General features: G+C 41.0%; 1 protein-coding gene across 1 annotated transcript in view; it reads left to right on the top strand.

The window, feature by feature from the left end:
* Parp12 (poly(ADP-ribose) polymerase family member 12) overlaps positions 1-14,215 on the top strand; it is a 36,070-nt gene that overhangs the window by 19,669 nt on the left and 2,186 nt on the right. Inside the window, exons 6-11 of the mRNA XM_052173488.1 lie at positions 1,456-1,651; positions 5,554-5,695; positions 7,149-7,245; positions 11,567-11,642; positions 12,608-12,738; positions 13,637-13,788. Coding sequence (XP_052029448.1) covers positions 1,456-1,651; positions 5,554-5,695; positions 7,149-7,245; positions 11,567-11,642; positions 12,608-12,738; positions 13,637-13,788 — 794 coding nt within the window. The remainder of the gene's footprint in view (positions 1-1,455; positions 1,652-5,553; positions 5,696-7,148; positions 7,246-11,566; positions 11,643-12,607; positions 12,739-13,636; positions 13,789-14,215) is intronic.

Below are 14,215 nucleotides of genomic sequence, written 5' to 3'. Positions count from 1 at the left end.
TAAGTTTGTGTTTGATGAAACTTTATTTCTGGAAATTCTTCTGAGGTGAGTTCCTCTAGAGAGTTTGTGTTTGTTTTTTTTGGGAAACACTATACGGCTAATTCTCACATAGAAGTATGAAACATCCTAAAACTTCTAGGAGGCTTGATTGGTCGAAAGTCCTGGGGGAGTTCCCCTCCCCCCAGAGTTAGTGTGCATGCAGATGAATTTCCTTCTGATGGCCTTGGCATGATCCTGCCATCTGTCTATACAGAATTCTCTCTCTGTTCTATTTTCACCTTCCTTTCCTTCTCCCCACCTTTCCCTCTCTTGTCAGATGGAATCTCAAGTAACCCTAACTATCCTGAAGCACAGTGTAGCTGAGAATGACCTTGAACTTCTGATCCTGCCTAGACCTCCCAAGTCCTGGGATTACAGGTGTGTGCTACCAAGCCTGGCGAGAAGTAGCTTCCCTGAGCTGGGTCTAGGGGCATATGTCTGTAATACCATCTAGTTGAGAAGGGGAGGCGGGGAATCACAAGTTCACGACCTGCCTGCGAGACTTAATGACTGCTTTAAAATGAAGAGAGTTGGGATATAGCTCAGTGGAGGCGCAGTTTCCTAGTGTGTGTGAAGTCCTTGGGTCATCACCCAGCACTAGCAGGGAAAACCTCTCCTTAGATTTGGCCTCCATTTTACTCAGATACTGCATTTGCTTGTGTCTCCTACCCTTGTTGTCTTGGCTGCTAAAGCCACAACTCTTTGTCTTCCTCATTGACACTGTCTTCACTTTCTGGTTTTGTGAGTCCCTGTGGTCTTTGAGCATTACCACATTTTCAAAGAAGCCTGTACTGGTGGGTAGCAATGTAGGCCGTGTGGCCAGACCGTCTCCATTATACCTTGTTTGCTTGGCTGTATTTGCTCAAATGTGTTTCTTAGCATTCATGGCTTTTAGTTTTCCATTTGTTATATGGCGCTAATAGTCTTATCCCACAGGGTTGTAAAGATTGAATCTTCTAAACAAATTATTTGATGCAGGTGCTGGCAATGCTCACTATGTGCTAACTATTGTTAATTTTGTTTTCTAAGGATTTCTGTCCATTTTTTGACAGCTTAGTAATGCATTTTGTTTTTGTAGCTTTGGAGATCAAACCCAGGGTGCTGTTAGTGCTAGGCCAGTGCTCTGCTCTTGCCGTATTTCCACCCCTGATTATTTTAAAGAATATCTTAACTAACATTTTTATATTTAAAGTCATAATTTTTTATAATATCCAGTCTTCTGTATCACCTTTATTTTTTTCACAAAGGAGAAGTGATGATCCTAAAAAACAGCTTTCCCCACCTTTAAAAACATTTCTAAAACTGAGTATAGCACATTTGCTATTTGTATCTACCCATCACATATCCTCATGGTTGGAAGTACATGCCTGTGTTGTGATTGGTGAAGTTTTCATTTGCATTCCCTTTCCTTTGCAGGATTGTGTACACAGAGGCAGCCGCTGGCTTTCACTTTGATAATTTAGACTTTAATTCCATGAAGTTTGGTAATACTGTGGCTCGCCGACTCTCCACAGCTTCTTCAGTCACCAAACCCCCACATTTCATCCTCACTACTGACTGGATTTGGTACTGGATGGATGAGTTTGGTTCTTGGCAGGAATATGGACGACAAGTAAGTGTGGTGAAAAAGGATGACTGTTTTATGTAAGATGAAGTCATTCTAAACAAAAGCACAAAGGTTCAGGAAGCATATTTGGTAGACACCAGAATCTCCAGATACCTGGAAGACAGCATATCTTTATAAGCCTATCTCTGAATGATTAGAAGCTTTTGTTCACTAATTAATGTTAAATAACTCATGAATGTTATTTATTTAATATTAAATAGCTGTCATGATGTCAGCCTTTTTCATTAATTTTGTTAGTAGAAAACTCTGGAGTTAGTGCCTAGTATAACTGTAGTATAATGTTGAAGGCTTTCAAATTGCCTTTCTTGCCTGTTTCTACAGGGTTAGAAGATAGGATTGTGTGAGGATAATGATTTATAATACCATTGATCTTTGAACCCAAATTCATTGTCTGATATTTGAAGCTGTCCATGATGGCTGAGATCAAAAGGAGTCTCTGGAGACTTACAGAAATGCAGTATGTGAAGACAGCCCTTTATGTAGAGATCCTCTTCCACAGTGAACATCATCTGTGGGGCCTCATGGGGACTTGTGCTCCCTGGCTTGTTGGAGGTTGTACCAAGCCATGGGTTTCTAGTTCTTAGTAAATGTCGATTTTATTTCCTCAAATGAGGTGATGAGAGCCGTACCCAAGTGGTGCGACTTCTTAGGAACTAGGTGTGAACCTTCTGAAATGGCCATTCTGAATCCCAAGATTTCTGTGAGATGATAGTTACATCAACTCCTGTATCCAATTGTTCTATTTCAGTGTTGTTCACTTGCAACTTCAACTCTTAACATTAACAATTGTTTATGTTAACAACTGTTTGCCAAAATACATGTTTTCCTGTATTTCCAGATCCTCCTGATCTTTCTACTGAAAAAACAGCTTTGTCTTTGACATAAGGAAGCAGTTAGAGCTGAGCAGTCCTCTCTCTCATGTTCACTTGCATCTCTGTTTACATGGCCATTACGTTTACTTTCTCCTTTGAAATCTTTACAATTCTTGGATGCACAATGAATTCTTGGGAAGTCAGTCCTCTCCTTCCCAAGACCATTCCTACTGTCCCTGATGGCAAAGAACCATAAACTCCAGTAGATATTTTATAACATTGGATTTTGTGGGGCAAGGATAAGATGTTATCTGTGGCTAAGTCTAGAGCAGCACTGCCTACAGTGGCATACATTAGATCTTCAATATTTAGTTGGGACTTTTCTGCTTGCTTGTTATTTCTTGACTGACAGGGGAAAAAAAGCCTCTACTTTTGCTGCAGGGTCTAGAGCTACACCCCCAATTTTTTTTTTATGATGGCAAGAAATTGCCTTGGATATCTCTTTTGGACTTATACTCATTGGTCTGGTTGTAACCCTTTGCCATGTTGCCTGAATGCCCTTGGAACCTAGGCCTTCTTTGTGGTTTATATTTAGAAAAACCATTGCTTTTAGAGATTCCTTGTTCACAATTTTATTGCAAATGACCATATTTCACACAAAGCACAAGTAATTTTTAGATCTGAGACCTTTGGTAGCTTGGTCACAGTCTCTACAAATAACCATATCATCCACAATTAAAGCACCACGCATTTTGAGATGTATTTAGCTATGGCTTGCCCAGTTATCATGGTATTATATACTTGAGAACCAATATCTGTCATCTTCCTGAGCCAGTCTTCCATAGGTGCTGCTTTCACCTCTAATGGTCTAATAACATTTTTTTTATATTTGGTAACATTTTATATATCACATGTATTTGAAATTGAACCTGCAGAGACAAGCTACAAGTGGTGCCTAGTGTGGGGCTGTCTGTAGGAAAAAGAAATACTAAAAGAAAAAATAAGCTCACTTATTTTACAACAAGACTAGGCAGAATTGGAGGTTTGAGGTCAAGTACCATAGAGCAAAAGGCAGGAGAAGGAGGGATGGACACTGCTTTAAGAGCTGACAAGGGCGTATGCTGCGGCTATTGTTGGGACGTGCTTCCCATGGTTTTCAGCTGTAGTTCTTTCTCCTTTTACTCATTTTAGCCTATTTTGTTTACAAAATGGGTAAAAGCAACTGGAAAAAATCTGGGTGGAAATAGAGAAGCTTGGGAATAAAAAAAACTGAAGAAAATATCAATAAAAGGGACAACAAATAGGTTCATTCCCAGTGACTGAAACAGAGAGAGGAAGCTCTCCCCCTCTCTACCCCCCAATAGAGGGGGCTGTCACTCTCAGAGCAAGAAGAGAAGGAAGTTGGTGAGCTGAGAGTTCAGAAGAGAGGCTGAGCTGAGCAGATAGGTTAGAACAGTTGTTCTAGTTTGGAGCTGCTAGAATTGGGAAGACTGGGAGAAGGGACTGTCTCCCAGTTTAAGCAAACTGTTGGTGAGCTGAGGGAGGAATAGTTGGGAGAAATTTGAAAGGCTTGGACTGGAAACTGGGAGGAGGGCTGGCAGGGAGCTAAGAGAAATAGTTACTGTTGTAAAATAGCTAGCCATTTTACAAGAGGTAGTATTCTTTGAGCTGGTGAGTGAAGTGGTCTATGTAAGTATGCTGTTGATATTTTACCATCATTTGAATGGGTTGAGTCATCTGTTCTGTAGAATTTCAAAAACTGTTTGTGTGTGTGTGTGTGTGTGTGAGAGAGAGAGAGAGAGAGAGAGAGAGAGAGAGAGATCTTCTAAGGATTGAACTCAGGTTATCTGATGTCAAGTACCTTTTCCTGCTGAGTTGTGCTTTTTTCTGCTGTTCTATGCTTTTTTGTATGCTTAGCAGGACCTGTAGTTACTGTCTTCTGTTTAAAAGAGACTTCAGGAGAGTCTTGTCTTTCCCTTCCATACCTCCTCCCCATTCCATCACTCTGCTCTCTGATACCTTCCTCTTTTCCTATAACAAGTGTCTTAGTCAGGGTTTCTATTCCTGCACAACATCATGACCAAGAAGCAAGTTGGGGAGGAAAGGGTTTATTGAGCTTACACTTCTGCATTGCTGTTCATCACCAAAGGAAGTCAAGACTGGAACTCAAGCAGGTTAGGAAGCAGGAGCTGATGCAGAGGCCATGGAGAGATGTTCCTTACTGGCTTGATTCCCCTGGCTTGCTCAGCCTGTTCTCTTATAGACCCCAAGAATACAGCCCAGAGATGGCACCACCCACAAGGAGCCCTCCCCCGTTGATCACTAATTGAGAAAATGCTCCACAGTTGGATCTCATGGAGGCACTTCTCCAACTGAAACTCCTTTCTCTGTGATAACTCCAGCCTGTGTCAAGTTGACACACAAAACCAGCCAGTACAACAAGATTATCTGCCTGAAACAGGCTGGATTGACTAGCATCTTTGCTCATCACCATAGGCTGTAGACATAAAGTTCTGTACAGTGTGTAATGTGTACCGTTGGGTTATTCAAATACTGACTTCTATGCTTTCACATCTTGTTTCAATCCCAACACAGCATTGTAATGCTTATACCATGAATCTCCTGTCTCAAGTTTGTGTAAATAGTTCTTACCATTGATTCTCTGCCTTGTCAATAAATACTGATCATCTAGTGGCTGGTCAGAAGAGAGAATAGGGCAGGATGTCTGCTAACTAGAGGAAGGAGAGGAGGAGGACAGACTTACAGTAGGATGGAGTAATTGGAGCCATGAGAAAGGGCTCTAAAGAGCCAGATCAATACTAATATGCAAGTTTCATGGGATGGGCCTGGGAGGTAGCCAGACTTACAGGAAGTAAAGATAGATCATTAAATGGTCACTTATTGAGGTGCAATTTTAAACAGATCTTTGTTTCTTTAAGGAGTTGTTGGAGACTAATATAAGGTAAAGAAGTATAGCTGCCAGATTAATTCATTTAATTGTTGACATTTATATTAAGAACAATTCATTTTCAATACTCTCTTGCCTCCATGACATCTCTGGATTTCCCCTTACAGAGCACAGGGCACCCTGTTACCACCATCAGCAGCAGTGACGTGGAAAAGGCTTACTTGGCATTCTGTGTTCCAGGGGCTGGTGCCCAGGCAGCCATCTTGAAGTTCCAGGTTGGAAAACACAACTATGAGTTAGACTTCAAAGGTACCTCTTACTTGTGGAGTAGAGTCTAGCCCTCCCATATTAACCTGAGGCCTAGGCTGCTATAAGAAAGGAAAGGAAGGTATATCTTTCCCAAAAGGCAGAGAGAGCCATCGACAGATGATACTGTCCTTCACTGTCAAGGGGATGTGCTTTGTGGATATGAGGATAAGGAGCTTTTCTGAAAGATGGAAGGACAGGGTCAGGGACTAGTGTGGCTGTTCTGTTTCTGAAGGTTAACCTCCGTCTCCAACAAGGCCAAAGTTGCTCTGCTATATAGTGTTGCCTTATTATTCCTGGTATGGCACTGAAGCTACCACCTTTCATTGAGTTTTGATGGGACAGAGTCAGGTTTAGCATGTTATAGGACACATTAATTTAAAGTTCTGTCCATGTAGTGTCCAGAAGCTGGACCTGAGATGATTATTAGAGAAAGGGGCTCCTTTTTTCTTTATGGAGGGTTAGAGAAGATGTCTAACATATGTAACCAGTCCATATCCCCTGAATAGCATATTTTTACTAGTAAAAGGTTGTCTGAGATTCATATAATAAGCTAAGTGTGTTAATAAGCCGGCCATCACTGGAAGACTGAATGAGGGTGACGGAGGGTTGTGGAAGCTGCTGGGTGAGCAGTGGACTCCAGCAACAGTGCATTCAGCTGAGTTTAAGGGACACACCCTGCACTTACTGTACAGTCTGTGTGCAGAGACAGCTGAGTTCCAGACAGCTATAATTTTTAATATTAAAATGTTCCTAAAATGAAGATCAAAGTTGGATTTATATATTTAAGTGTAAAAGTAGCACCTACTAGGAGACACAATTTCTAGACATTTGTCATCTTCAGTACAAAGGGTGGGTGATACACACCCTCAGTTCTTGGAGTGAATCTGATATTGAGGGTGAGTCAAATGTCTATTAAAGAGAACATAGGTTTGAAAAGGTTGTTTAAAATTGCTTTAGAGTCAGTTTACTCAATTTTTAAAAAAGTTATAAGGACAAAATTATTACATATAAATTACATTAACTCAAGATACAGTAATTTGGTTTCAGGCTTGGCTGGAACCTCTCTACATACAAGCTGGAAAAAATGCTGAGCAAAATATTAATTTAAATATGATTAGAAGGAACAATTCAGAAGCACTCACATATAATTGATATATCAATTATTAATCATTTCTCTATTCATTAAACTCACTCTCCTAAGGATACCTATTTTCTTTATGAATATTTGAAATGTATAAAATTACCTTATTTTAAAGACTGATATCGGGTTTTACATGTTGTATTATCTGTCCAGCCTATTTAATTTATGTTTATAGAACATTACTGCTGTGCATGCACCCCTACTGCATATATATGTGAGTGCATGTATATTTTTCCGTCCCCACTGTGTGTGTGTGTGTGTGTGTGTGTGCATGTGTGCATGTTTATTTTTTCATTGGAATGTTTTTTTCAGCTTTTCTGCAGAAAAACCTTGTATATGGCACTATCAGAAAGGTTTGTCGCAGACCCAAGTATGTGTCTCCCCAAGATGTGCAGATGAAGCAGTCCTGGTAAGTAATGTTTGTTACTTGCTTGGTGTGTGGCTTGAGTTGAGGAATGCTTCCCTTTCAGTCATAGGAAGCTTCTCGGACTACATGGAAGGGTACTGACTAGCATGTGCGACTAGCAAACTACTGTCTTGCAAAGCTACTAGTTGGGAAAGTCTTTAAGCCACAGTGAGAATTAGCATTGCGATTTCATCACAGAATACAAGGCTGTTTGTTGGAATGTGCGAACCTGGCTAGATTTGAAGCCAGCCCATCAGTTTGTCTTTGAATGTGACAACTAAATTATAAACCTAAATCTTTACAAATGTTGAAGTAAGGAAATTATAAAGGCTCATGTATCATGGAATACAAAAATAAAGAAAGTGGTATAGTAGCCATTAACAAGCCAGCTTCACTTTCACAGTGTGTTTCCTGGTGTCACAGTGACTGCTCAGGGCCTCTAATTGAACCCGTAGGCAAAACATAAGGGAGGAGAGAGACTTTCTGCGACAGACAGACATTCTTGAGATCTCTGTTGATCAGATGTCCTTGAAAGCAGGTGTGGTTTAGTCTTGAGCAGGTGCAATAGGATTGGAGCTAGCCAAACTGCATTTGTACTAGAAGATGGCCTGGAGAGTGAGGATGTACCAAGTTTCCCTTACAGTCTTAAGTTTGCCATGACCAAAGCTAGGACTTTAAGCCAACAATGTTGTTAGCTGCCCATAACTTTATTAACCTGAGAAGCCAGGATTGTTTGGGTTCTGTTGGTTCTCTGAAGACTTTAGAGGTAAAGTTTATTGATTGTGTTTATAAAGCAAGGAGGCCATTCAAAAAAGATTTAGTGTAAGTTAGAGGAAAAGTATATTATCATTCCAAGAAATGATGCCCGTGACTCAAATATAACAACATAATTTCTTGAGAATATGGCTTCTTTTTTCCTTTTCTTAAAGTTTATTTTTGATGAAATGTAAAACATACTTGCTTAAAAGTCAGAAATCTATAATACAGTATACTTAGTCGCCCTGTTCCCATTGACACAGCCGTTTTGTTAGCTTCTGATTGCTCTTTTTGTCTGCCTGTTTCCTTCCTTTGCTTACATAAAAGGTAACCTCCTCTGTATACACAATTCTGAATATTTTAAATATCTTTAAAGTCTCCTGGTAATTTCTCTGTTCGAATCATTGAAGACTTCTTTAATCTGCTCCTGCTTGTGTGGCTCTTTAGCAGTTGTATATGGTATAGGTTATTAATTGTTCCTCTTTCATGGTGTTTGTGTTTTTAGTCTTTTGCTATAACAAAATACAGTGCTGCAAAGAATGCTTTGGTGGACTTGGAGGTTGTCAGAGTCCAAAGGCAAATTGAGTTCCTTTCCATGAAAGTGGACCACCATGTCACCCAGCAAAGTCATGATTTGCTGATTTTTCTTGACCTTGCCTCTAGTGACTCAAGCCCTTGGGCTCTGCCATTCTCACAGTGTACTTTAGTTGGCTTTCTTTTATAAATGAGATTGAGTATATACATTTTTAAATCATAAGGATCAGTTCTCGCTCTTCGTTTTTCTGCTGTGGACAGTTGTTAGATTTGATTTTTATTTATTATGATTGTATGCTTTTATGATGAATGTGTGTGGAAACAGACTTGCATAAGCATGGAGCATGCATGGGAGTGGTTCCCTCCTTCCATTGTGGGTGCTGTAGATTCAAACTCGGGTCCTCATACTTCAGCGGCAAGCACTTTCCAGCTGAGAGCTTTTTACTCTGTTAGGGACTTTTAGCTCTAAACTTCAGATATATTTTCATGGCTTGATATCTGCTTTAGTACCTGGCTATTCTCATAAGATATTTTTCACTAGCACTGGTTTTATTATTATTATTATCTTACTGTATGGGTTCAATGCCAGCTTTTTTGGTATTGCTTCTAGGTTTAGTTGTGGATGATTATGATGGTCCTGTAACTTGAAGTAATTTTTTATTTTTTCCCCATGCAGGGCTCACCCTAAGCAAAATTTGGAAAAGTCTTTTTATTTGTCTCTTTTTTGAGACTAGATTTTTTGTGTCATCATCATTCTAACTTAGTTTTTAGGGGACCATAAACAGACATACTTAGCATGTTCAGTGCAAAGACCCTGGGTTTTATTCCTAGCAATACCAAAAAGTAGTTACTTTGATCAAATACAACATAAAATACAAGTGATTCAAGACCTGCTCTTCTGTGGGCTGAGCTGAGTGCTCTGTGACATCCTGCTCATTCAGGTGAGGTGCCTGGTTTCTTCCTCAGCCATTGGACAAGCTAGCTGCCAGTTACTCTAGCAACAGTGGCTGCATGTGCACACATAAGCCATACCTTAGTCTCAGGGAGCATCATCTAATGTAAAATTTGAAACTGCATTTGTATACATTGAGTTTAGTTCCATTTTCAGTAAGCATAATTCAGGGCTGGTAAGATGGCTCAGTGGGTAAAGGTATTTGCTACCAAGCTTGACACATCCAAGTTCAATTCCTTGGACCCATGTAGTGGTAGAAGAGAAACTACTACAGATTTTCCTGTGGCCTCCACATGTATACTATGGTACATGTTTGTTTTTTTGTTTGTTTTTTGTTTTGTGCACACACATACATATGTGCACAGATTCATACACATAAGTGTAATAAAATTAATTTTTTGATTTTAAAAAATATTTTATTAGTTTGAAAGTTGTTCAGTATGTTAAAGACAGTGTAGGAAACTGTGGGTTCTTCACTTAGGCACAAATAAATGAAGGTCTTTGCTTTCCTACTATTAAAAACCTTCATATTTTCCTCTTGAATTTTTTATTTTAACTTTAAGAGATACTATTGTTTTATACGGTGAAGGTCTCATTGAATTACTCACATTTAACCTCAGTTTGACTTTTCAAATTACTTAGGTAAGATCTTATGGGGGGAAGAGATGTGGCTGTTTCTAGTTTGCTTGAGTGTCTTTATTTTGTGTTTGAGAGACACATTTATACTGGGTACAGACTCTTAGAACACCCAAGCCGCCACCCCACTGTCTTCGGCTTTCTATTATAGCTTTGGGGAAATTGGCTGTTGGTCTAACTAGTACTTTTTGATGCTTTCACACTGTTTCCCCTTGTGCTCATTTTAAAGGTCTTGGTCTTGGAGTTCTGTGCCTCACTCTGCTGTGCAAAAACTTGTGTTTATATTTATTCTTCTATATTAAGATTCTTAAATATTCATTTTTAAATATTTATTTATTATATGTAAGTACACTGTAGCTGTCTTTAGACACACCTTTAGATTCTTTCATTCCACATATCTCCCAGCTCACTTCATTCACCCTGACAGATGGGTGAGTCTGTGAATTAGCCTGTCCGCTGAGTTCCTCTTGTTATGGATCCACTCTGCTTTTTTCACAGTTCTGCTTGAGTCTTTTTATGGTTTTTCTACATGTGTGTCCCAAGTGTTTTCTTTAAGTTTAGGAAGAATAACTGCTGATTTATAATCTGCTATTAAGTTTGCCATCTTAATAGGTGGAATTAGTGAAAAAAGAACCTTGAGACTGGTTATTCCAATGGATCCTTGCTTAGTTATTTCTAAACTGTGAAAATTTCCTAGGAAAACTATTTCTGGGATGCCCTGGAGACTTAGGGTGAAGGGACATACCCTATGCCAACAGAAACAGAAGGTAGCTCTGCTGTAGGAAGGACAGTGGACGTCTCATTGAGCAGGAAATGAATTGGATTGTAGTTTTGACAGTAATGTTCCTAAGCCTTTAGAGTCATATTGTTTGTTTTTAGTATGGCTTTTATTTGTTTATATTTTTAGAAGGTAATGCAGTGCCTCTGTAATATGACATCCTTTAATTTAGCACAGTAGTGTGTGTATACTTATGCACATTTAAGAAGGACAAATAACGGGCCACAAATAGCTTATCAGCTTAACTCAAATTTCTGTTACCAAGTGGGTTTGGGGACCAATTTTACAGCTTTGAAAACATTTTCTGTATGTCAAGCGCATATCATTAAGACTTCAAAAAAGCATTTGGTGCCTTTTGAATTTCAAGAGTTGGATAAAGGCTGCAGTCTGTATATACTGCTTTAATTAAGTGCTTTGTCCCTTCTGTGTGGTTGGTGGTAAGCAGGTGAGAAGCGCATCTCTCAGGACTGATTGCTTTTTTGGTTTGGCTGGTAGACAAGATGGAAGTGCTCTTTTGCTGGAAACACTGTACTGTGTACTTCCTTGTCCTCTAGCTTTTAATATATTACACCGACACTCAGGGCTGGTGACACTGGTAAGTAGAGTTTACCTGTGATAGATTTCTATGTGTCTAAAGATTAAGAGTCTAAGTTTTGTTTACCTTTTAGCAATTCTAAGTTGCATGGCCCAAAGAGCATCCCAGACTACTGGGACCCTGCAGCCCTGCCGGACCTGGGATTTAAGGTATGGGATTCACACCCTGGAGCTGGACAGAGAGGGTTCTGTAGAGAGATGAGTGTGAAAAGAAAGCTTTATGCAGCATGTCTCATGACACTAGAGGGGAGACATACATGTGGGCTTTCTGCTTTGTTTTTGTAGATCTCAGGAATTTTAAGGCTGGATGATTTTGTATGGGTTGACTGAGTTCCCAGAGAAAAGAGGTGGTTGGTATGAGAAAAAGATGAGATGTGACATTTGCCAGGAAGAGCAGAAGTAAGGGCCTTCTAAGCAAGGATTCTAAGACCAACCAATCTGTCCCAATAAGAAATGAAGAGAAATGGGGAATGTTTGAATGTGTTGAGGGACATTTAGAGCGACATTTACTGCACTAGACAGCAGTGGACAGGAGGACAATTCAGTAGCTCATTTGAAGTCTGCTTTCTGGCAGTAGTGCTGTGCAGCAGAACACTGTCCTGACGAATGTCCCCTACTGCTCCATCAGTATGAAGCATGTCAGCTGATTCCCAATACTGGGGTCATGCCAAACACTGCAGACAGACTCTTCCATTGCGAAGCCTATCCTGAGAAGACTTTTCTCACAGAGCACAGAGCACGCACAAATTGTAACAAGAGGCAGCACGTGAAGGACTAGAGGAGCTCACACACCTTTGTTGGTTCCAGTTCCCATAGGCCATGTGCTTTTATTTTTTTAGTCTTTGGCCTGTGTGGGATGTAAAAGAGGAACAGTGACTGACATCTTAGGATGGTGGCTTAGATACCACCTGCCTGACTTATGGGCATTTCAAAGTGAACAAGAAGGAAATTACTATACCTTGTAAACATTCCATATCTGGAGAGACTATATCCCAGGGAAGAGGGACCAAGCCATCAGTTTTTGGCTTTATTCTGAAGTTATAGAGGTTCCTAGTGGTCGCAGGAACATTTGAATCATTTGGCAGTAACATAGGAAAGATATTTTCCCATTGTAGAAGATCACTCTGAGTTCTTCCTCAGAAGAGTATCAGAAGGTGTGGAACCTCTTCAACCGTACACTACCTTTCTACTTTGTTCAGAAGATCGAGCGGATCCAGAACCTGGGCCTGTGGGAAGTCTACCAGTGGTATGTGTGACAGAGCTCTTTCTTGTCCTGCTGGCTGCTTATTTCCCAACATGCTCTTCTCTCAAGGACAGTCAGAGACGTCACCATGCTCACCCAGTGCTGCCGTGTGCCTTCAACTATCTCTGTTCTCTTACTTTCTTATCTAAGGCTATATGATGAAGAGCCCCCTTGCAAAGGTGAGGGGACTAAAGGTTCCCTAGCACAGATGCTGTTCTCACCGTGACTAGCAAAGCCAGACTCCACTCTAGTCTACTCTTGACTTTCTGAAGATCAGTGGGACAAGAGCAAGACAGTTCACTCACACCATTAGCCTCAAGAATGTAGAACTGTAGCCAGAGAGCAGGGGCATCATCTGTCTGTCTGTCCGTCCGTTTGTCTGTCTGTCTATCACATGATGACCTGCATGATCATGGTCACCCAGCATTTCTCCCCAGAGGGTAGAAATACTTTATGGCTCTCAATGGTGGCCTGGAGCCTGCTGACTTGTCCTCACATGGGTCTGGATGATAGGTAGCATTCTTCAGTGATGGAGATAGTCATAGTAGAGAAGGGAGAATGGGCTCTGAGGGCTTATGGCCCTCCCAGAGCAGACCTGCAGCCTTACAACTTTACTTCCGAGCTTCCCAGGTTGCGCTCCATTCAGGAGCTGGGTGGAAGAAGGGCCCGTGCCTACTTCTAAGAGCTGTCTGCTTTAGAGCCTTTTGCTGTGGAGGGGAAGCTTTGCTTTGCTTCTTGGCCTGGTCTACCTGTGCTCTGTGACTTGAGCCTCCAGGGGTTGGCCAGGGCAGCCACAGCCCTCTTCCAGTCACATACTGCTGTTTTAGAAGATGGGTTCTGGACGCTGTTCTTGGGAGGTCAGCACCTTCTTCCCTCAACATGTATGTTTCTACCATTCTAGGCAAAAAGGCCAGATGCAGAAGCAAAATGGGGGGAAGGAAGTAGATGAGAGGCAGCTGTTTCATGGTACTAGCACCAACTTTGTGGATGCCATCTGCCAGCAGAACTTTGACTGGCGGGTCTGTGGTCTGCACGGCACGTCCTATGGCAAAGGTAAGGCAGGGGTGCTTCCAACAGTAGTTGGGAAATTATTTGAAGACAATATTTGTACAGGCTACAGTTGGAGCCTGTCAGTCCATACTGCCAATGAGAAATGGCCTTCTGGCCTCTGGAACAGCTCTACCCTGAGCTGGCAGTGCTTTGACTATTGCTCTGATGTGTGTGATCAAGAGCTCAGCCAGATTACGGCAAGGAAGTCCTGCCTCACTGGGACTTGTCTCCTGTAGCATGGATGCGCTGAGAGGTAGTGAGAGGTGAGCACCCTAGGTTGTGCCTTCCTGACATCCTTAGGACAGAAACCTGAGACCATCCTTTCATCTAGTGCCTGAGTTCTGGCGTCCTTTTTTCTTGGTTATTTTGAAACAGTATTTGGTAGTAATTTCAAACTCACAAGAAAGTTGCAGGCTGTGTGTTTATATAC

The sequence above is a fragment of the Apodemus sylvaticus genome, chromosome 2 (assembly GCF_947179515.1).
Source record: "Apodemus sylvaticus chromosome 2, mApoSyl1.1, whole genome shotgun sequence".
Classification (NCBI taxonomy): Eukaryota; Metazoa; Chordata; class Mammalia; order Rodentia; family Muridae; genus Apodemus; species Apodemus sylvaticus.
Note: the sequence above shows the minus strand (reverse complement) of the source record. Positions and strands in the feature narration are given on the sequence as shown.